We start from the raw sequence: 23,872 nt of genomic DNA, 5'->3' as shown, positions 1-23,872 counted from the left end.
CCAGGATATCCAGTGGAAAAAAGACAGTCTCTTCAATAAATGGTATTAGGAAAACTGGACAGCAACATTCAGAATAATGAAACTAGGCCACTTTTTTACACCATACACAAATATAAGTTCAAAATGGATGAAAGACCTGGACAGGAAACCACTAAAATCCTAGAGGACAACACCAGCAGAAACCTCTTTGATATCAGTCTTGGCAGTTTCCTACTAGATACATCTCTGGAGGCAAGGGGAACAGAAGCGAAAATGAAGTACTGAGGCTTCATCAAGTTAAAAAGCTTCTGCACAGTGAAGGAAACAATCAACAAAGCTAAAAGGCAGCCTTCAGAATGGGAGAAGATATTTGCAAATGACATATCTGATAAAGGGTTAGTATCTAAAATCTATAAAGAACTTAGCAAACTCAACACCCAAAAAATGAATAATCCAGTTAAGAAATGGGCAGAAGATATGAACAGACATTTTTCCAAAGAAGGCATCTAGATGGTCAACAGACACATGAAAAGATGCACATCCTCACTCATCATCAGGAAAATAGAAATCAAAACTACAAATGAAATATTACCTCAAACCAGTCAGAATGGCTAAAATCGGCAACACAAGAAACAACAGGTGTTGGCTAAGATGTGGAGGAAGGGGAACACTCTTAACACTGTTGGTGGGAAAACAAACCTGTGAAGCCACTCTGCAACAGTATGGAATTTCCTCAAAAAGTTAAAAATAGAACTACCCTATGACCCAGCGATTGCATTACTAGGTTTTTACCCAGAGGATACAAAAGTACTGATTCAAAGGGGCACATGCACCCTGATGTTTATAGCAGCATTATCAACAATAGCTAAATTATGGAAAGAACCTAAATGTCCATTGACTGATGAATGGATACATATATGCAATGGAATATTATTCAGCCATAAAAATGAATAAAGTCTTGCCATTTGCAACAACATGGATGGAGCTAGACTGTATTGTGCTAAATTAAGTGAGTCAATCAGAGGAAGACAAATACCGAATGACTTCATTCATATGTGGAATTTAAGAAAACAAAACAGATAAACATAAGGGGAAAAAATAGAGAGGGAGGTAAACCATAAGACTCTTAACCATAAAGAACAATCTGAGGGTTGCTGGAGGAGAGGTGGGTAGGTTGTGGGCTAAATGGGTGATGGATATTAAGGAGGGCACTTGTGATGAGCACTGGGTGTTATATGTAAATAATGAGTCATTAAATTTTACTCCTGAAACTAATATTACACTCTATGTTAACTAACTAGAATTTAAATAAAAACTTGAAGGGGCGGGGGTGGGAGGTTGGGGGAACTAGGTGGTGGGTATTGGTGAGGGCACGTATTGCATGGAGCACTGGGTGTGGTGCAAAAACAATGAATACTGTTACGCTGAAAAGAAACAAACAAAAAAAAACTTGAAACAGGAAAAAAGTCACTATTGCTAGTATAATTGGATAATGGATATACAATATAAAAACATATAAATTAGAACATCTAAAACATAAAGGGGAAGGGGTTGAGTAAAAGGGCAGAGATTTTGTATGGGGTTGCAGTTAAGTTCTAATTATCCTAAAATAGATTGTTACAGCTATAAGATGTTTTATGTAACATCTTATAACATCTCATGTAACCAGAAAGCAAAAACCTACAGTAGATACATGCGAAATAAAGAGAAGGGAATCAAAGCATACCACTGTGGAAAATCATCAATGCACAAAGAAAGACAGCAAGAGAGGAGGACAGGAATGAAGGAACTACAAAAAGAGCCAGAAAACAAACTTTTTTTCAGAAAACAGTTTTTTTAAGTGGTAATAATGAATCTTTCCCATCAATAATTACTTTTAAGGTAAATGGATTAAATTCTCAATCAAGGACATAGAGTGGCTAAATAGATTAAGAAATGATGCAAGAGTATGTTACTTACAACAGACTTACTTTAGCTTTGAGGACACACATAGGATGAGAGTAAACGGATAGGAAAAAAGATACTCCATTCAAATGGAAACCAAAAGACTGCAGTGGTAGGTATTCTTTATCAGACAAAATAGACTTTCAGTCAAAAGCTGTAATAATACAAATAATGTGATTATATAATGACAAAAGTGTCAGTTCATTAAGAGCATAAGACAGATATAAATGTATATGCCCCTAGCTTCAGAGCACCTAAATATAGAAAGCAAATATTAACAAAACTAAAGGGAGAAATAGACAGCAATACAATAATAGTAGGGGACATCAATGGCCCACTTTCAATACTGGATAGATAATCCAGACAGAAAATCAATAAGAACACATTAGACTTGACTTAGGTCCCTATACTTAGGACCTAATGGACCTAACACATATATACAGAATATCCCATCCTTAAGCTGAGTAGGACATACATTCTTCTCAAGTGCACATGGACAATCTCCAGGGTAGATCAACATTAGGCCACAAGATAAGTATAAACAAATTTAAGAAGATTAAAATAATATGAAATATTTTTTCTTATGACAATGATTTAAAACTAGAAATCAATAATAGGAAGAAAGCTGGAAAAAAAAAAGAAATTAGAAATAGAGCTACCCTATGACCCTCCAATTGCACTACTGCGTATTTACCCCAAAGATACAGATGTAGTAAAAACAAGGGCCATCTGTACCCCAATGTTCATAACGGCAATGGCCACAGTCGCTAAACTGTGGAAAGAGCCAAGAAGCCCTTCAACAGATGAATGGATAAAGAAGATATGGTCCATATATACAATGGAATATTATGCCTCCATCAGAAAGGATGAATACCCACCTTTTGTATCCACATGGATGGAACTGGAGGCGATTATGCTGAGTGAAATACGTCAAGCAGAGAGTCAATAATCATATGGTTTCACTTACTTGTGAAGCATAAGGAATAACACAGAGGACATTGGGAGTTGGAAAGGAGAAGGGAGTTGGGGGAAATCGGAGGGGGAAACAAACCATGAGAGACTGTGGACTCTGAGAAATAAACTGAGAGTTTTGGAGGGGAAGGGGGTGGGGGTTTGGGTGAGCCTGGTGGTGGGTATTAAGGAGGGCACATATTGCGTGGAGCACTGGGTGTGGTGTATAAACAATGAACCTTGGAACACTGAAAAAAAAAAGAAAATTAAATTAAAAAAAAAGTAAAAACAAAAAAAAAAAGCTGGAAAATTCACAAATATGTGAAAATTAAACACCACACTCCTGAATAACCAGTGGGTCATGGAAGAAATCAAAAGGGAAATTTAAAAAAAAAATCTTGAGACAAAAAATGGAAACACAACATACTAAAACTTATCAAACGTTAAATAAATTAAAAAATAAAGCAGTTCTTTTTTTTTTTCCTAGCTCACCCTAAGAGCTGCTATCTTGACTATAACAAATGTGAAAGTGGGAACTTCCCCACCGCCACCCCCCAGGAATTACTAGCTTCACAAACATGCAGCCTTAGCTTCAAAAATAAAGCAGTTCTAAGAGGAAAGTTTATAGTAATAAATGCTTACATTAAGAAAAATCTCAAGTAACTGATCTTTGTACCTCAAAGAACTAGAAAAATAACAAACTAAGTCCAAATTTAGCAGAAGGAAGGAGATAAAGCTCTGCTAAAAATATAGAAAATGAACAGAAAAGCAATAAAAAAGATCAAGGAAGGAAACTAAGAGTTGGGTTTTAAAAAAAGATAAACAGAATTGACAAACCTTTAGCTAGACTTGCCAAGAAAAGAGAACTCAAGTAAATGGAATTATAGATGAAAGAGGACATTACAACTGATACAACAAATATAAATGATAATAAGAGACTAGTGTGAATAATTATATGTCAACAAATTGAGCAATCTAGATAGAAACATACAACCTACCAAGACTAAATCAAGAAGAAATAGAAAGGCTGAACAGACTATTAACATTAACAAGTGAGGAGGGTGACTCAGTAACCAAAAACTTCCCAACAAAGAAAAGCTGAGGATCAAATGGCTTCATGGGTGAAGTTTGTTGAACATTTAAGAATGAATACTAGTCCTTCTCAGAGTCTTCCAAAAAACTGAAGAGGAGGAAATATTCCCAGACTTATTTTACAAGGCCAGCATTTCCCTCATACCAAAAGTCAGATAAGGACACTAAACTGGAAGATTACTGAAGGAAGGGGTGGGGGTTAGGGTAACTGGATAATTGTTATTAAGGAGGGCATGTGTTGTGATGAGCACTGGATGTTATAGGCAATTAATGAATCATTGAACACTACATCAAAAGCTAATGATTACTATATGTTGGCTAACTGAACATAATTTAAAAAAAAAAAAACAAGAAATCTGCAGACCAATATTTCTGATGAATAGAGATGCAAAAATTCTCAACAAAATACTAGCAAATCAAATTCAGTAGCTCATTAAAGGTATCATACACCATGAACAAGTGGGATTTATTTCCGAATTTCAAGAATTGTTCAGCATAAAGGTGATAATACATCGTATTAATGGAATGATAAATTGAAATCATATGATCATTTCAATAGATGCAGAAAAAGCACTTGACAGAATTCAACATCCTTTCATGATAAAAACTCTCAACAAAATGGGCACCTGGGTGGTGCAGTTGGTTGAGCACCCAACTCTTGGTTTCAGTTCATGTTGTGATATCAGTGTTATGAGATCAAGCCCCAAATTGGGCTCCGTGCTCAACACAGAGTCTGCTCAGGACTCTCTTTCCCTTTTCCTCTGCCCCTCACCCCCCATCTCTCTCCCTCTCTCTCTCTAAAATAAATCTTAAAAAAAAATATCTCTCAACAAAATGGAAACAGAAGCTACATATTTCAACATGATAAAGACAACTGTGACAACTGTCAGCCCACAGCTGACATCATGCTCAACAGTGAAATGTTGGAAGCTTTTCCTCTAACATCAAAACCAGACAAGGGTACCTAATCTCACCATTCCTTTTCAACATAGTATTAGAAGTTTTAGCCAGAGTGATTAGGCAAGAAGAAAAAGAAAAGCCATCCAAATTGGTAAGGGAGAAGTAAAGTTGTTTCTATCTGCATATGACATAATCTTATATAGAGAAAATCTGGAAGCTTCTCCCCCCAAACTGCTAACTAATGAATTCAGTAAAGTTTCAGAATACAGAATCAACATGCAAAAGTTAACTGGGTGGGGAGTTGGGTGAACCTGGTGGTGGGTATTATGGAGGGCACATATTGCATGGAGCACCGGGTGTGGTGCCTAAACAATGAATTCTGGAACATTGAAAAGAAATAAAATTTTTTAAAAAGTTAATTGCAAAAGTCAGAATATACTAACAATGAACTATCTGAAAAAGAAATAAAGAAAACAATCCCATTTACAATAGCATCAAAAACAATAAAATACTTGGGAATAATTTAGTCAAGGACGTGAAAGAGATATACACTAAAAATTATGACGTTGATGAAAGACATTAAAGAAGACACAAGTAAATGGAAAGATATCCCATGTTTATGAATTAGAAGAATTAATATTCTTTTTTTCCAAAGATTGTATTTATTTATTTGACAGAGAGAGAGATCACAAGTAGGCAGAGAGAGGAGGGGAAGCAGGCTCCCCGCTGAGCAGAGAGCCTGATGCGGGGCTCGATCCCAGGACCCTGAGATCATGACCTGAGCCAAAGGCAGAGGCTTAACCCACTGAGCCACCCAGGCACCCGAAGAATTAATATTCTTAAAATGTCCATACTGCATAAAGCCATGGATAGACTCAATACAGTCCTTATCAAAATGCCAGTGGGATTTTCCAGAAATAGAAAAAACAATCCTAAAATTCAAATGGAACTACAATATACCTTATATAGCCAACCAGTCTTGAGAAAGAACAAAGCTGGAGGTATCACACTTTCTGATTTCAAACTATATTATAAATGCATAGTAATCAAAACAGTGTGCAAAACAAAACAAAACAAAACCATTGTGGCACTGGCATTAAAATAGGTGCACAGACCAATGGAACAGAACTGAGACCCCAGTAGTAAACCCGCACATATATGGTGGACTAATATTTGACAGGAACATTAATAATATTCAATGAGGAAAGGATAGTCTCTTCAGTAAATGTTGGGAAAACTGGATATTCACATGCAGAAGAATGAAATTGTACCTCTGTCTTACAACCACTCACAAAAATTAACTATAAATGGATTAAATATTAGACCTGAAATTGTAATCTCTCAGAAGAAAACAGAGCAAAGCTGCTTGACATTGGTGTTGGTGATATTTTTTTTGAATATGACACCAAGAGCACATCAGTGAAAGTGAAAATTAACAGGTGAGACAACATTAAAACAAAGACAATTCTGTACAGCAAAAGAAACAATCAACAAAATGACAAATCAGCCTACAGGATAGAAGAAAATATTCACAAACCACAAAGGTGACGAAGAGTTAATATCCAAAATACGTAAGGAACTCCTAAAGTTCAAGAGTAAGAAACCAAATAATCTGATTTTTGAAATGGTCAGAGGATTTGACTTTTTTCTAAAGAAGACACAAAAATACATGAAAAGGTATTCAGTATCACCAGTCATTTAGGAAGTGCAAATCAAAACCACAATGAAATATTACCTCACACCTGTTAGAGTGCCTGTCATCAGAAAGACAGGAGGTACAAACTTCCAGTTATAAATAATTCATGGAGTGGAAATTACAGCATAGGGAATATAGTCAATAATATTGTAATAACATCAAATGGTGACAGATGGTGACTACACTTAACTGTGGTGAACATTAGATAACATATAGTATTGTATAGTAGTATTGTACACCTGAAACTAATATAACAATGTATGTCAATTATATTACAATAATCAAAAATAAAAGAGAAAGTGTCTTTAAAAGATGAGATAAATAGTGGCAAGGATGCATAGAAAAGAGAACTCCTGTGGCACCTGGGTGGCTCAGTCAGTTGAGCGACCCACCTGCGATTTCTGCTTAGGTCATGATCTCAGGACTTGAGGTTGAGCCCCAGATCATCAGGCTCCATACTCAATGAGGAGTCTGCTTGAGATTCTCTCCCTCTGCCTCTCCCCCAACTTGAACTCACTCACTCTCTCCCTAAAATAAATTAATCTTTAAAAAAATAAAAGAGAACTCTTGTGCACTATTGTTGGAAATACAAATTTGTACGGTCACTATAAAAAACAGAATGGAGATTCCTCAAAAAAAAAAATAGAAAATAGAACTACCATATGATCCAGCAATTCTACTTCTGGGTATATATCGAAGGAATTGAAATCAGGATCTCAAAGAGATAGCTATACTTCCTTGTGCATTGCAGTATTATTCACAATAGCCAAGACACAGAAACAACCTAAGTGTCCATTGATGAATGAATGGATAAATAAAATATAGTGTATATATAATGGAATATTAATCATCCATAGTAAAGACAGAAATACTGCCATTTGTGACAACACGGATAAAACTTGAGAGCATTATACTAAGTGAAATAAGTCAGAGAATGGCATATACTTATGATCTCATTTATATGTGAAATCTAAAAAAGCTGAACTCATTAAAAACAAAGAGTAAATTGGTAGTTGCCAGGGGCAGGGGAGTAGGGGAAGTGAGGAGATGCTAGTTGTAAGAGGATTTAAGTTCTGGGATCTAATGTGAAGCATGGTGACTATAGTTAACAGTAGTGTATTTTGTACTTGAAAGTTGTTAAAAAAAAAAAAAAGTAGATCTTGAACATTCTCACCATGCCAACAACAAAAAGGTAATTATGTCAGACAAAAGATGTGTTAACTAACCTTATTGTGGTACTCATTTTGCAACATTATATGTGTAAAAAATCATCATGTTGTGCACCTTACACTTATATAATATTATATGTCAATTATATCTCAGTGAAGCTGGGAAAAAAAAAACTTCCCCAGAACATAGATATGAGTGTCCAGATTGAAAGGGCCCAATAAGTATTTAGCACTTAATTATGAAACTTCAGCTCACTTAAGCTGAACGCTTCCAGCAAGAGAAATAGGTCACCTACTAAGGATTTGTCATAAGAATAGCATCTGTCTTCTTAATAGCAACATTGAAAACTAAAAAAATAATGAAATATTGCCTTTAAAATTCTGAGGGAAAATAAAAATTTTTTTTAATTTTAAAATTTTTTATTTCTTTTCAGCGTAACAGTATTCATTGTTTTTTCACCACACCAGTGCTCCATGCAATCCGTGCCCTCCCTAATACCCACCACCTGGTTCCCCCAACTTCCCACCCCCTAGAATTCTATTTTTATTCAACCACATTCTCAATCAAATGGGAAAGTAGCCTGAAGAAAATTCTGGTCATTCCAATTATCAAAACAAAAAGCCTCTTTAAACCTTTTTTCAGGGAACTACTGAAGGATAAATTATTTCTTTTAAATTTGGGAGCAAACCAAAAGAGGCTATATGTGCCATCCAGGAAAGGCACTGTGACTCAAGGAGAGACACAAAGAATTATGATTCTGTTGGAGGGTAATAGGCCTAGAGAGTAACTTGTTCTGACGAGAACACAAGGGCAGCCAGGAAGCCTCTCCAGGAGAAAAATGACTTCAGAGAATATGTGGTAGTTTTACCATATGGAGAATATTTTTGAAAGGTATTTTATTTTTTTAAAGGTATTTTATAGAGCTTTGGAGGACATAAGAGTAGGCCCTATAATTTAAATAAAACTAAGATTCCTAAAACAAAAGCAGAATGTAGTAGAAGAAAGGAAATATAATTGAAGTACACTATTTGGTCTATCAGTAAACAATATTTATTTATTTTTAAATATTGTATTTATTTGAGAGAGAAAGATAGAGATAACAATAGAGAGCACAAGTTGGGAGGAGAGGGAAAAGCAGGCTCCCAGTTGAGAAGAGAGCCTGATGTGGGGCTTGATCCCAAGACCCTGAGATCATGACCTGAGCTGAAGGCAGACGCTCAACAGATGGAGCCAGCCAGCTGCCCCTGAATAAACAATATTTAAAAGTTACAATCTTATAAATAAGTTGGTTTTTTTTTCTTCACTCAAACACAACTATTTGGGGGGGGGGTCTGTTCTTTTTTTTTCTTTTTTATTTCTTTCCAGTGTTCAGAATTCATTGTTTATGCACACACCCAGTGCTCCATGCAATACGTGCCCTCCATAATACCCACCACCAGGCTCACCCAACCTCCCACCCCTCTCCCTTCCAAAATCCTCAGTTTCTCAGGTCCACAGTCTCTCATGGTTCATCTCCCCCTCCAATTTCCCCCAACTCACTTCTCCTCTCCATTTCCCCATGTCCTCCATGTTAACCCATCTCCATAAGTTTTAACCAAAACTTGTGAGGTATTAGGAAAGTAGATAAAGGGAAATGGATATAAACAGATGTGAAAATCCTCAGCTGCCATTATAAGAAGCAAATAGATAAATCTAAAACTGCATAAGAAGAGAGCAATATAAATGTGACATTTAGAAATACTTGATAAATTTTAGAAAAAAATTATAAAGAGTTGAAAGTACTTATCTCTAGGAAATAGTACAGGGTGAATATAGGACCAGTAATTTTATTGCAAGACTTTTAGCGTTATTTAACTTTTAATACTATGTGCTTATATTACTTTTAATACATTTAAATGTTAATTTTAAAATGTTGACTTATCCAAAAGGCCAAAGAAACTTTCAAGCCCCTTTTTATTTTTTTCATTTCATGCTGATTTTTCAGTCTTTTATCCTATATATTTGTTTTTAGATAGAAAGAACGGAATAGGGTGAAGAAAAACCATTTGAAACCAACCTTTTGAAAGTCCACAAATTTATTGAAAACCACTTATTTTTAATGTTAATTTGCATATGGTAAATGCACAGTAAGTGTCTGAGTTAAAGTTATCAACAAGTTTCAGAGGAATAACCTTTTGGAGCCTTTTTGTATTAACACTTAAGTCTATTACTAGAGATTACAAAGACTCCATGTGAAACTTTCTGATTTTAATACTCTTTGTCACTCATTTTACATGAAAACTTAATGAATAGAATTATACCTTAAGCTTACATTTAGAGCATGTTGTTTTTCCTAAAAAACAAAACAAAAACAAACAAAAAAACCCACAAACCAATCCCCTGTGCAAGTACTGAGTGGTAATAATTGATTAAAAAAAAAAATCTCTAAACGCACAAATGGATTTCCTCTTCTATACGACAAGAATCAGAGGAAGCCTCTAATGCTCCTCAACTCTTGCTTCTGCTTAATAACATGTCCAAGGGACGCCTGGGTGGCTCAGTTGGTTAAGCGGCTGCCTTCGGCTCAGGTCATGATCCCAGCGTCCTGGGATCGAGTCCCACATCGGGCTCCTTGCTCAGCAGGGAGCCTGCTTCTCCCTCTGCCTCTGCCTGCCTCTCTGTCTACCTGTTCTCACTCTCTCTGACAAATAAATAAATAAAATCTTAAAAAAAAAAAAGTAACATGTCCAAACCCACTTCCAGCAACAGAGAATTAGTGCTACCCAAACTAGAAAGCATTTTGAAGGACAACAACAAAGTATTTATGTTAATTGTAATTAGCTATGCTTCTTTGGGGAATGTAGACAACTTGAAGATTATATAAAAGCTTCTAATTTGTGGAAAGATCTAACAGAGCACTCACATTATAACGTCCTGTTATGCTATTCTCTTTCTACATGAGCATGTGTTGGGAATAGTGTTAGTCTGTTATCTTCTAGTGCTGATTAATATTTTTATTAGATCAATGTTTATACTTTCATTTCTGGACTTAAATCAATTGATTGGATTATTTACTAACAATGAAGCATCATTTTATTAGTGATCCTGACTAGATATATCTTATATTCCCTTGTAAGACCCACAACACTTAACACAATTCTAAACATATATAGCAGGCAATTAAATGTGTTATTCAGGTGAATAGAATATCTAAAGTTGTAGGGGTTTTTTTTTTTCCATATTGGTAGACTTATGTAGATTAAATGAACCAGAGACTTAAAAGGGATGAAAATGCTTTCTGTGTAGGGGAAATTTGGCATTGCTACAGTAATGTAGTGTATACATTTTTAAAATTTTTTTAATGAGAAAGGAAAATTTATTCCAAATTTATTCCAAACATAAAGGACACAAAAGCAGTTGTAACAGAATATTTTGTTTAATTATCTGGTAATAAATGAGAAAACGTGGATAAAATAAAGTTTTCCTAGGAAAAGATAAGTTACCAGTATTAACAGAAATACAGATATAAAAGAAAGAAGTATTAGTATTGGGGTGCCTGCGTGGCTCGGTCAGTTGGGCATCTGCCTTCGGCCCAGATCATGTTCCAAGGGTCCTGGGATCAGGTCCCACAGTGGGCTCCCTGCTCAGCAGGGAGCCTGCTTCTCCCTCTCCCTCTGCCTGCTACTCTGCCTGCTGTGCTCTCTCTCTGTCAAATAAAAAGAATCTTAAAAAAAAAAAGTATTAGTATTTGGCTGGCCAGACAGATAGACAGACAGAAATATGGCCTGTCAAATATTTTATATATACTCACAAAGGTCTTTTAATACTATGAAGTTTATAACCAGGAGACAAATTACTGAATGATTAGGTAATCACATCTTCAGCTCTGATACATTTGGCCATATTTTTTTCCACAACAATTATATATACTCCCACTAGCAATGTCCATGCAATTTTTAACTAATTTATATTTGATGTACATTATAAATTGCCTGATGTACTTAGGATATAAAGATGATTAAGATAGAGTTTTTTGCTCCCTGGGAGGGCAGTCTAGAGTTGGGTAGCAAACATGGAGATAATACAGAGGAACGTATCCGCTAGCCAGCTGATGCTGCCTGGTAACAGGGAAGTGGTTTCTCCTTATAGTGTCATAAGAGACGTTCCAGAATGCCAGTTTTGGTGCCTTTCTTTGGCCACCCATGCGGTGCACTTTAAAACTGGCTTGAAAGTTCTCCTCAAATTTGATGCTTCTGAAATCTAGAATGACATTTGTTATTGTCAAAGAGATGTTTTATACTAAAATTAGCTGTAAACTCCTATATCTAGTTATAATTGAACATTTATGTTTAAGATTGGTAGTTCATTTTTAAGAGTTAATCAGTAAATCTGCTTGAGAAGAATAACTTAATGCAGCCCCTAAAAGTAAAATAAAACAATGGAAAGCATTTTAGGCCAATAACCTTCCCAGTAGGATATGGGTCAGTAGACTGTAGAAAACTTGATTTTTTTTTGAAAGCTTGATTTTTTAAAAGCTTTTTTGTATATGATGGATATTTTTGTATGTATACATTCTGTGTGATGATTTCCTGAGCTGGTGGAGGCCTATTTTATTATATTTAATATATATCATGGGAACAAATAGTCCCATGAATGAACAGTAATAGTCAATAATAATTAACTAATATAGCTAAAAATACACATGAATATTTAATAATTAGCAAATACAACTAGTAAGATATGTTTAAATTAATATTTAATTATATTCAGTTTTCCAAATACACATATTTAACCCTAAATAAAATTAAGGAGGGAATGTGATGTGATGAGCACTGGGTGTTATATGCAACTAATGAATCATTAAACCCTATCATGAAAACTAATGATGTACTATGTGTTGGCTAATTGAATTTAAATTTAAAAAGTTGTTTACCCATTTTTCTACTGATGGACATTTATGTTATTTTTACTTTGGGGCTTTTACAAATAAAACTATTATGAAAATTGGGTACAAGAAAAAAAAGAAATGAAACCATTCTACTCAGCAACCATCCTTCCTACCCATGTGATGTAGACTAGCTCACCAAATGAGTGCTGTTTCACACTTCTGAGGCCCAAAAGGAGCAGATAGAAACTCTCATTGTTGAGTTTACCAACACCAGGGACTGCACTGTTGTGAACCCACAATTCTTGGCCAGGGTTCCTTCTAAATATACTGACTTTTCTATAATTACTACTTATAAAGAAGAGTACCAATAACAATAAAATAAGAATGATCAGCCACTTAAAATATTATAGGTTCCATGGCAGGTTAATCTGCACAAAACCCTGTGAGGTTGAATTCAGTACAAAACGTTATCCTTACTTTATAGATGAGCAAACACAAAGGTGAGTCAAGATTTAAAACCAAGTGTCCTGACTTCTGCACTTAGGTCCCTAACTAATGTATCATGCTGCTTCCCATTAAGTAATTTAAGCCTCACAATAACTCTGTGAGGAAGACAATAAAAGCTTTATGTCAGTTTTATAGTTGAGGAAACTGTCTTTTGCAGAGACTAAGCAGTTTATCTGAATTCACAACTCATTTGCATGTAGCTAGGATTGGAATCTGCTTCTTCTAACATCAGCCAGCAGCAAAGGAACAGCATGTTTGGGAGGGGCCCCTTTGGGTTTAAAGACTATACCTCCTCCAGTGTAGAGAGCCTAAAGAAGCTGGATCTCAAGGCTCGGGATGTGGTAGAGGGTGTGGAGAGGACAGCACCAAAGCACAGATCCAGAGGGAACACCTGTGACTTGGCTGGGGCTTTGAGCTGGTGAGGCTTGAGTTACAATCCAGGCTTGGCCACCTTTTTGCTGTATGAGCTTCAGCACATCACTTCCTTACACCCCACTTCAGTTGCTTCCATCAAATACAAATAGCATTGTTCTAAAAATGTTATCAGACTTAAGTGAGAACATATATATAAAAGACTGCGCAATGTCTCGCATATAGAGGGTGCTTCATAAAAGTTAGTTTCCTTCCCAGGTGAGTGAATTTTTCTTTCTTTCTGTCCACAGCACTTATCTAGCCGGCAGAGTGTCCAGCAAAGCACATCCCAGGTAAGCAGCTTAACTAGGCCTCCCAGTCTTTTCCCTCAGCACTTGAAGTGGTCACAGGATGGGGATGCCAACAGACAGTGATAACCACCACGGACATCTTGATTGTGTGATGCCTTTCATCTAAATAACCCTGACTTCCAAGCAGATTTGGCCAGTCTCCCCTCACTCCTCTGTGCAAATTTACATAAGCACAACTGAAATAACATAGACTGGGAGACTGAAATGAATCTGTCTAGGAGAAAGTAAAAGTGTCATTTAGAATGGTATCTGGTACCATCTAACACTGTAAATCAAGTGCATCAGGGTGACATCTCCAAGTAATAACTTTGAATTCAAAAGTTCATGGAGAATTTAGAAGTTTGTGACCTGGTGAAGATATTAAGTTCACTCGTAAATTGGAATTACCGTTCCCATAGCTCCTTCACTCAGTTTACTTCTCCCAGCTACATATTTGCCTGCCTCAAACCAAACATATTGACACAGCACTCCCCTACTAGCAGAGAAGATGCCTTCTGTCTCTCTTACATGATCCCCTTTGATAGTAGAAGGAGAGTTGGTCATTTAGTTTTCATTTTATTTCTGATCAGTGTAGTGAGTAACTAAAATATTTACTGTTTTTTTGCCTTTCTCTTTAGGTAGATACAATGCGCCCACGTCATGGGGAAACCTGTCGGATGCCAGTGCCACACCACTTCTTCCTCAGCCTGAAGAGTTTCACCTACAATACTATTGGGGAAGACACCGATGTCTTCTTTTCCTTATATGATATGAGAGAAGGCAAGCAGATCAGGTAAAAGTTACTAGAAGTTGTGGTGAGGTGGAGATTGTGGAAGGATGATATTACCTGGGTCATAAGTGTCTCTGGCCTTCAGGGAAGATAGATGCACAGAGAAGGAAAAACAAGATAAAGTAACTTCTTACCTCGCTGGGAGTTTTGCCTCAAATCCCAGTATACCTTGAAGTCACATGTGGCCTTTTTTTTTTATGCCTATTTCCACATGGAAGTTCGAATTCCAGTCTTGGCTGTTACCACCTCAGGGAAAGAAAAGGATGTATCTATTCAGTGCCAGAGAAAACACATAGGAGAAACACAGAACAAAGCAAATTCATCAGAGAGGCCCTGCTCTATAATGCAGGAAGCCCTGGGCCCTGCCTTGCTGCATGTGAAGGAGAGGGTTCACAGGGAAATGGGCTAATGATGTCCTCCTGTCTGAGAGCAGTCTCAGCCCTCAGTGCCTTTCCAGCCCTGCAAAAGGGAGAGCTTTTTCTGGACAGAAAGGAAGGTCGGTCTGACTCCTTCATTCCTCTTTGTCCTGGGTTGGAAGAGAGGCCACAGAATGGGGCTAATAGGTAGTAGACCATGTATCTTGGCAGAGCAATGAGGCCTTTAAACATGAACAACTGCGGGGTGGGGAGCAGTCAAGGAGACACTCTGGGCTTCACTTTCTCTACAGGCCAGTAGAGCTCTGATGGGGTGAGACAATAGTGGTAGCCAATTTTAAGGAGTCCAGAGAGTTCTCTGGTTGTCTTCTATGTGGGGCAGAGAGAAAATAAATTTGGGAATACTTTTATATTGCCTGGAAGCTTCCTTTATTCAGAGTGCTTTACGGGTCTTTTATTTATTTATTTATTTTTACTTAAAATTTGAAAACAGCTGTTCCATTTTTCTAGTTGCATGGTATACATAGAAAAATTAAAAATGGAAGTTATAACAGTACAAAAGAAAAGGAGTTAATTTGCATGCTCCACAGTACCTCTAATCTTGACCACATTGCCCTGAAAATTAAAGCAACTTACTTCACTTTGGTGTAGAGCTACAATGATACCCTCACTGTTGAGGTCATGTGGGTTTTCCTTGTCACTGCCGTCTCCCAGTCTGTGGGTCTAGAAAGACTGTGGGAAAAGACAGCTGTGGCAGGGATGGGTGCTGCCAGGTGCTGGTGCTGGTGCTGGTGCTGCCAGGTGCCAGGTGCTGGGCTGTGCGGATGCAGATTCTGGCTGCTATTTTTCCACTAGGCCCAAGGTTCATAAACTTTATTACTTATCTTTGTGTGTGGAAGAATCCTTTCTAAAAGCTGAATTTTTTGAGACAGTTCAGTAAGTGAAACAGATAAAATAGAGGTACTTTACTGTTGGAGAGAAAAGGGAAATAATAGGAATCTCACTATGCCCCTTCCCCCACCCAGTACTGGGTGTAACCACTGAAAGTCCCTGGGTTGTTATATGAAAACCAGAGCACGCTTCTTTATCATCTTTGAGTGCTAGTGACTGTGTCTTCTCTTTCCATGATCCCAGCACCTCACACAGTGCCTGTGCCCAGTACATGCTTTGTCAGGCTTACTGTACAGAGAAGATCCACGCCCAGCAGAAACACCCCTGCTCTGGTTTGTAATCCCTGCAGGATCATCAGTGCATCAGTTGTTTTTTCACTTGGGCTTCTTGTGTATAATTGAGCCTCAAGAAACAGTAAAACATTTTAAAAGAAGAAACATAAAAAACATTTTTTTCTAGAGTTGCTGGAAATGTTTTGGTCATTTAAAAATCCCTAGATATTAGAGAACTATACCAGCTTCCCATTCATATAATAAACTTGTAGGGTCCTTAATTGAAAATACCATTTCTTTCTTTAGTTTTAAGAGTGGACTAATACGCAGAATTTTAGATCTAGGCTTAATTGATAAGTGTTCCTTCTTCTTTCCATTAGCATTTGTGTAGTTTTATAAGCCCCCCCAAATTTTAGTTCATTGAACTGATGATTCCAACTATGTTTTCCTAATGATTAGGTATTAAACTGGTGATATATTACTGCCTTGAAGTAGTTACCAGAAATCATGAAAGGTTGATACAGAGACTGTTGATACAGAGACTGTTGACACAGAGCAATCACTGTATCAACCAAACAGTGCTAGTCTGGTGTTCACTATTGCCAGGACGCTCTCACCTCTGTGCCTGAGAATATGCATGAGCAGAGGGAGCAGGCTAAAGAGAGGACCAGATGTTCCTGCACTCTGAGTCTCATTGCTGATCCCACAGGCAAACCTAGAGAGGCTCCAGTGAATGACAGCCTGCAAACCCACATAGCACAACCTGATAGATGTTGACTGATGAGTAAGTATTAAACAATCTGTGTGAAGGAAGAAGCAGCAGCTGGGAGGGCCTTGGTAGCTGTAACTTTCTGTGACATTTTATCATTCTGTACAGAGTCATAAATATTTAGCCTTGAAATCTAAATCTCTGATTAAGACCTCTCCCCTGAGCTTCAGAGTCTCATTTCCTTTTTCCTACCAGACATGTGCCCTTGGATGTCCCTCAGACGTTTCTACCTCAGCATATCTAAACTCATTTCATTTTCTTTCCTCACAAATATACTTCCTTCTGTGCTCGTTAAATCAAGTGAAAGGCATTATCATTTGCCCAAAGATCCATGTCATAGACTTCGATGTCCTCTTAGTCTCCTATCTCCTTCCCTTCTCAATTAATCACTCTATCTTACTAACTTCTGTCTCCCAAATATCAGTCAGTTCACTCTCCCTACACCACTCCTGTTGTCACCCCAGATCCTTCACATTTCTCCCCAAATACAGACTCCCTGAATCTATTACCTTCCTACCCTGAGTTACTCTCCACAGCACCACCATACTTACCTTCTAAAAATGCAAACTCTTTGGGGCACCTGGGTAGCTCAGTGGGTTAAGCCTCTGCCTTCAGCTCAGGTCATGATCTCAGGGTCCTGGGATCGAGCCCTGCATCGGGCTCTCTGTTCAGCAGGGAGTCTTCTTCCCCCACCCCCACCCGCCTGCCTCTCTGCCTACTTGTAACCTCCATCTGTCAAATAAATAAATAAAATCTTAAAAAAAAAATGCGAACTCTTCACATCGGCTCCCACTTAACCTAAAGCCCTTGTAACTCAGTGTGACATAAAAGGCCCAGGATGATAGAATTCTGTTTCTCGAACCTTATTTCCTGAATCTTGATGAGGCATTTGTCTTTCCCTAAACATGCCTTTCTCTTTCATGCCCCCTTACCTTGCTGGCTTGGTAAACTCCTGTCCATTGGAACTCAACTATATGAAACCTTCCTTAGTATTTATGAGTATAATCAGGCCCTGAGACTTCATTGTGCCCATGATAACACCCTGCACCTAGCTTTATTCCATTATTAGATATTAAATTGTAATCATACACATGCATGTAGATTTCCCCCACTGGAATTGGAGCTTTCTTGTGTGTCTTTGTACCATCCCTCCCCACCTCCCACCGCCAGTGCTAACCACAGAACTTTGGATATTGGAGTATTAAATAAATATTTATTGAGTGAATGAATGAAGAAGTGGTCAAATAACCAGTCCTGTGTGAATCAAGAAAGTTTTATTTAATCGAGCAGGTTAGCAAGTATTTACTAAGAATTTCTTGTTTGTGGGCCCCTCTAATAACTGCTTGGGATTTAGAAGTTAAAAAGGACTGTCCCTCACCCTGAGGAGGTCTGAACAAGGCAATACAGGATTTCTAGAAGGTGTGAAACATGTTTTCCTGATTTTAAGTACCCCAGTTAAGTGGAAAAATAAGATTAGGTCATATGTCTTACCGACATGCAGCAACACTTTAAGCACAATAAGCAGTCAGGAAAAAACAAACAAAAAATACAACCCTTTAGACAGAAACTTTTTATTAACATATAATGTATTATTTGCTTTAGGGGTACAGGTCTGTGAATCATCAGTCTTACACATTTTGCAGCACTCACCATAGCACATACTCTCCCCAGTGTCCATCACCCAGCCACCCTATCCCTCCCCTCCCCACACCCCACTAACCCTCAGTTTGTTTCCTGAGATTAAGAGTCTCTTATGGTTTGTTTCCCTCCCTGTCACTTCTTGTCTTATTTTTTCCCTCCCTACCCCCAAGGACCCCCTGCCCTACCTCTCAAATTCCTCATATCAGAGAGATCATATAATTGTCTTTCTCTGATTGACTTATTTCGCTTAGCCTAATACCCTCTAGATCCATCCACATCATTGCAAACGGCAAGATTTTGGGGTTTTGATGGCTGCATAGTATTGCATTATGTGTGTGTGTGTGTGTGTGTGTGTGTGTAAAGAAGATGTGGTATATATATCACATATTCTTTATCCATTCATCTGTTGATGGACATCTAGGTTCTTTCCATAGTTTGGCTATTGTGGTTAGACAGAAACTTTTATGGAGTTTTTTTAAGCTTAAAAAAAATGAGCAGTCTTGTCTAAATCATTGGTTGTTTTATATTTTTTCCTAATCAATTACATTTTAGACCTTGCTTTATATTTAGGATTAAACTATATAGTTTGGGAAAGAAATATAGTCAGCTTTACCATGTAATAAACTGAGAAAGATGACTTTTTCTGTTATGGTGAGCTAGATCAGTTGTCACCAAGGTTGTGAATTTAAAACTCAAAGAACTATTTTTTAAAAAGAAAAAAGAAGTCAGAGAAGAAGAGGATCTTTGAAAGACTGAGAAGCCAGGCTCTTGGAAAAAGGACTCTAGGAGAAAATGAAAGTAATTGAATTAAAGAGTGTCCAGGATTCAGATAAGGTACTAATTCATTTGTTCAACAGATATTTATTAAGCATCTACTAGCTATTGGGATAGAACCTAGGGATACTGAGGTGAGCAAAAGAAATATCTGCTTGTCTTCTTGGAGCTTATGATCTAGAAGAGACCATCTCTTTCTACTAGAGAAATCACCAAACACGTGATTGCATGAATAAGTATGTAGTTTAAAAAGCATGATAAGTGCTGTAAAGGGACATCATGCAGAGTGCTCTGAAGGCTCATGTAGATTGGAATGAGGGCAGACTCTTAGGGCATCTATGTTGAGGCTTAAAGTATGTGTAAACAGAAAGAGTGGATAATGTGATCTAGGCAGAAGAAGGCCTACGTGCAGGGAAAAACTTGGTATATTCAGAGAACTGAATGGCAGTCAGTGTAGCTGGAATGTTGCGAGAGAAGGAAAGGAAATCTCAAGAGGGGATTGAAGAGATAGTCAGGGACCAGATTCTACAGGGCCTTGTAGCCATGAAAGGATTTTGGGTTTTATTGGAATTTCAAGAAAAGAAGATACTCGAGCACAAAAAGTAGCAAAGGCAAAAGCATGAGTCAGACACAACAAAGATATCAATGTATGTATGCAGGAAATTAGAAGAGGTTATTAGTGCTGGGAAGAGGTTTGTACTGGCAGTAAACTCCAGGTCTTGAATCTGTTTCTTATGCATGTTTGCTCACAACCCCTTGAACAAAGAAAGAACTCAGTAAATGTCCAATCAGAAAATGTATTAAAGACAAGATTCAGTAGGTCTAGGGTAGCTCTGAAAACCCTGTACACTGATTTAGATTTGATACATTAGATAACCCTTATGAATGCCTTGAGCAGGGGGATGATGTGAATGACACGTTGAAGGTGATTATTTGAGATTATCATGGTGTTATTATAGGGGTTAAACTAGAAAATAGATAAGTTAGAAGCTGTTGCAGACATGAAGTGGTAATGCCCTAGGATAAGGATGCTAGTAGTAAGATTAGAGAAGATAGGGCATCGTGTCCTATAAGATTTGGACCCAGCTTCATCACCTTTATAACCTAATTTCCTATCCTTCCCCCATTGATCAATCTAGTTCACAATGGCCTCCTTGCTATTCCCTGAAAATATAACATGTTTCTACTTTAGGCCTTTCTTCGCATCTGCTATTTCCTGAATATTCTCATGGTGCTTGCAGCCTCACCTTCCTCAGGTTTTTACTCAAATATCACACTTTCGGGATTTTCCTAGCCATCTTATCTAGAATTGAAACTACCAGGGGTGCCTCAGTGGCCCTACCCATCAAGAGTCTACCTTCAGCTCAGGTCATGATCTCAAGGCCCTGGAATAAGGCTCCCACGTTGGGCTCCCTGCTCAGTGGAGAGTCTATTTCTCCCTCTCCCTCCCCCACCCACTCATGTTTGCTCTCTCACTCTCTCTCAAAATAAATAAATAAAATTTTTAGAATTGAAATCATCATAACTACCATCTTCCACATACACATCCATATTCTCAGTGTCTCTTCCTTGCTTTATATTTTTCCTTAGCACTTAGCACCATCTAGCATACTAAATAGTTTACATATTTACCTTTTTGTCTGTGTTCCATCACTGGGCTGTAAGCACCATGAGAACAGAGTTTTTTAATCTTATTCACCAGCAAATCCCCTGAATCTAATAGAGTATTGGCATATGGAAGATACTCAATAATTATTTGCTGAAAGGATGAGTAGTCTACTAAATGTAACAATAAACTTACTTATTTCTCTTATCACTTTTTCTTTCTATTTCTAAAACCTATAACTCAGTGGTTTTTTGGGTTTTATTTTTGGTTTTGTTTTTATTTTTTACCTTGGCAACAAGGAGAATGGTGCTATAATTATTGAAGCTAGCTGAGTGAAGAAAATAATGAGTTCGGTTTGGGCTATGTTGGGTTTGAGGTGATAGCCAAACAATCGATGGGTCATTTGGTAGGGGCATCTGGGATGCAGGTGAGATGTCACAGATGGAGATGAGAATTTTCATGGGAATAGTTTCTGCATGCAGAAACAAAGCTATCTGAAAAAGCGAGAACATATGAGAAGAGCAAAGGGCATAAGACAGGGAATATTTCAGTCATTAGAAAACAATTTATGTATACGTTACATTCACAATGTCCTACTGCCAAGTAATTTAGGAATTCATTTAAGACTGGGAAAATAAATGCCAGTAAAACAGAAGAAATAACTGAACACAGCCAGCAGTATCATAGTACTTGAATTCAAAAATATATTACAAAGCCACAGTAATCAAAACAGTATGGTACTGGCATTAAAAACAGACATAATGACCAATGGAACAGAACAGAGAGCCCAGAAATAAACTTACCCATATACAGTCAACTGAACTTTGATAAGGGTACCAAGATACACGATGGGGAAAGGATAATCTCTTCAATAAATGGTGTTGGGAAAACTGGATATCCACATGCAAAAGAATGAAATTTTTCACACCATTCACAAAAATTAACTCAAAATGGATTAAAGACTTAATGTGTGAGACATTAAATCTTTAACTTCTATAAGAAAACACAGAGAGACAGTTTATTGACATTGACCTTGACAACGATATTTTGGATATGACACCAAAAACACAAGCTTTGTTGCAAAAAATAGACAAGTGAGATTATGTCAGACTAAAAATTTCATTCTGCACAGCAAAGGAAACAGGCAACAAAATGAAAAGGCAGCCTATGATACTGGAAAAAGTATTTTCAAACCATATATCTGATAAAGTATTAATATTCAAAATATATAAGGAAATCCTACAGCATAGTAGTAAAAAGAAAAAACCAAATACCCCATTTTAAAAATGGGCAAAGGAACTGAATAGTCATTTCTCCAAAGAAGACATACATATACATGGGAAACAGGTATATGAAAAGATGTTCAACATGACTAATCAACATGGAAATGTAAATCAGAACCACAATGAGATATCACCTCACAACTATTAGTATACCGATCATCAAAAAACAAAAGATAACAAGTATTGGGAAGGATGTGGAGAAAACGGAACCTTTACACACATGTTAGTGATGTAAATTGATTATAGCCATAATGGAAAACAATATGGAGATTTCTCAAAAAGTAGAAAATAGAACTACCCTATGATCCAGCAATCCCACTGTAGATATATATCCAAAGGAATTTAAATCAGGATCTCAAAGAGATAGCTGGACACCCATGTTCATTGCTGTATAGTTTACAACAGCAAAGACATGGAAATAACCTAAATGTTCATCAGTGGGTGAGTGGATAAAGAAATTGTGACATACACATACAGTGAAATATTGTTCAGCCTTAAAAAAAGAAAGATATCCTCCCATTTGCAACAATGTTGATGAACTTGGAGGACATTATGTTTTGTGAGATAAGCCAGACATCGAAGGACAAATATTACATGATATACCACCTATATGAGGACTCTGAAATAGTCAAACTTATAGGAGCAGAGAGTAAAATGGTAACTCTCAGAGCCTGGTGGGGAGAAGAAAATGCAGAGATATTAGGTACAAAGTTCCAGTTACATGAAGTAAGTTCTACAGCTCTACTGTACAGCCTAGTGCTTATTGTTAACAATACTGTGTTTTATTCTTGAAAATTTGCAAGAAGGTAGATCATATGTTGTGCTCTTATCTCACACTATAAATAAATAGTAGTAATAATTAGAGTGGGAGGAAACTTTTAGAGGTGATGCATATGTTTATGGGATAGACTGTGGTGATAGTTTCATGTGGGTATATACTTACCTACAAACTCCTTCAGTGTATACATGAAATATATACAGCTTTTCATGTCAATCATACCTCAATAAAGTGGTTAAAAAAAAGAAATTTGGGGAGATGTGAATTTTCCTAGCAAGTTTTACACCTAATAATAATTATAGATTTAATAAATAAAGTGTATATGTATCACATAAACAGTATGACAAACATTATGCAGCTTTTCCACACTTATGCTCTGAAACAGAATTTTCTAAGATAACCAGTGATCTCATTACAGGAAAATAAAATTGTCTTTCTTCTGGAGAAAAAAAAAAGGAATTACCTTACTCCCTTCTTTTTTAAGTGGCATTTATCACTCCCTACATTCTATATAGTTTAGTCATTTATTGAGTTTATCACTTATTTCTGTTTCCTCATTTTGTCTTTTAAAATAAAACCTCCTCCTGGGCAGTGATGTTTTTATGTTCACTGAGATACCCAAGTGCCTGAAATAGTGCTTGCCACCTAGTAAGTGCTCGGTAAATATTTGTTGAATAAATGATTTTAACTATCCAGAATATAGTAAAGAGATATAAGGAGATGAAAAATATGAAAGAAGCATTATGGGATATGGAAATAGAATGAAAAAAGTTAATAAACACCTAACTAGAATCACAGAAAAATAGAAAAGAATGAAAATCTTCATTACTGATAAAAGACATGAAGGCACAAATAAAAGATTGCTTATTTTTAAAAAAAGGATTGTT

General features: G+C 37.0%; 1 protein-coding gene across 1 annotated transcript in view; it reads left to right on the top strand.

Moving 5' to 3' along the window:
• DOCK3 (dedicator of cytokinesis 3) overlaps positions 1-23,872 on the top strand; it is a gene marked incomplete at its 3' end in the record, with an annotated part of 615,312 nt that overhangs the window by 424,305 nt on the left and 167,135 nt on the right. The window contains exons 8-9 of the mRNA XM_080804908.1: positions 13,769-13,810; positions 14,446-14,600. Coding sequence (XP_080661034.1) covers positions 13,769-13,810; positions 14,446-14,600 — 197 coding nt within the window. The remainder of the gene's footprint in view (positions 1-13,768; positions 13,811-14,445; positions 14,601-23,872) is intronic.

The sequence above is a fragment of the Martes martes genome, assembly GCF_963455335.1.
Source record: "Martes martes genome assembly, chromosome: 1".
NCBI lineage: Eukaryota > Metazoa > Chordata > Mammalia > Carnivora > Mustelidae > Martes > Martes martes.
This window is presented reverse-complemented; position numbering and strand designations above follow the sequence as displayed.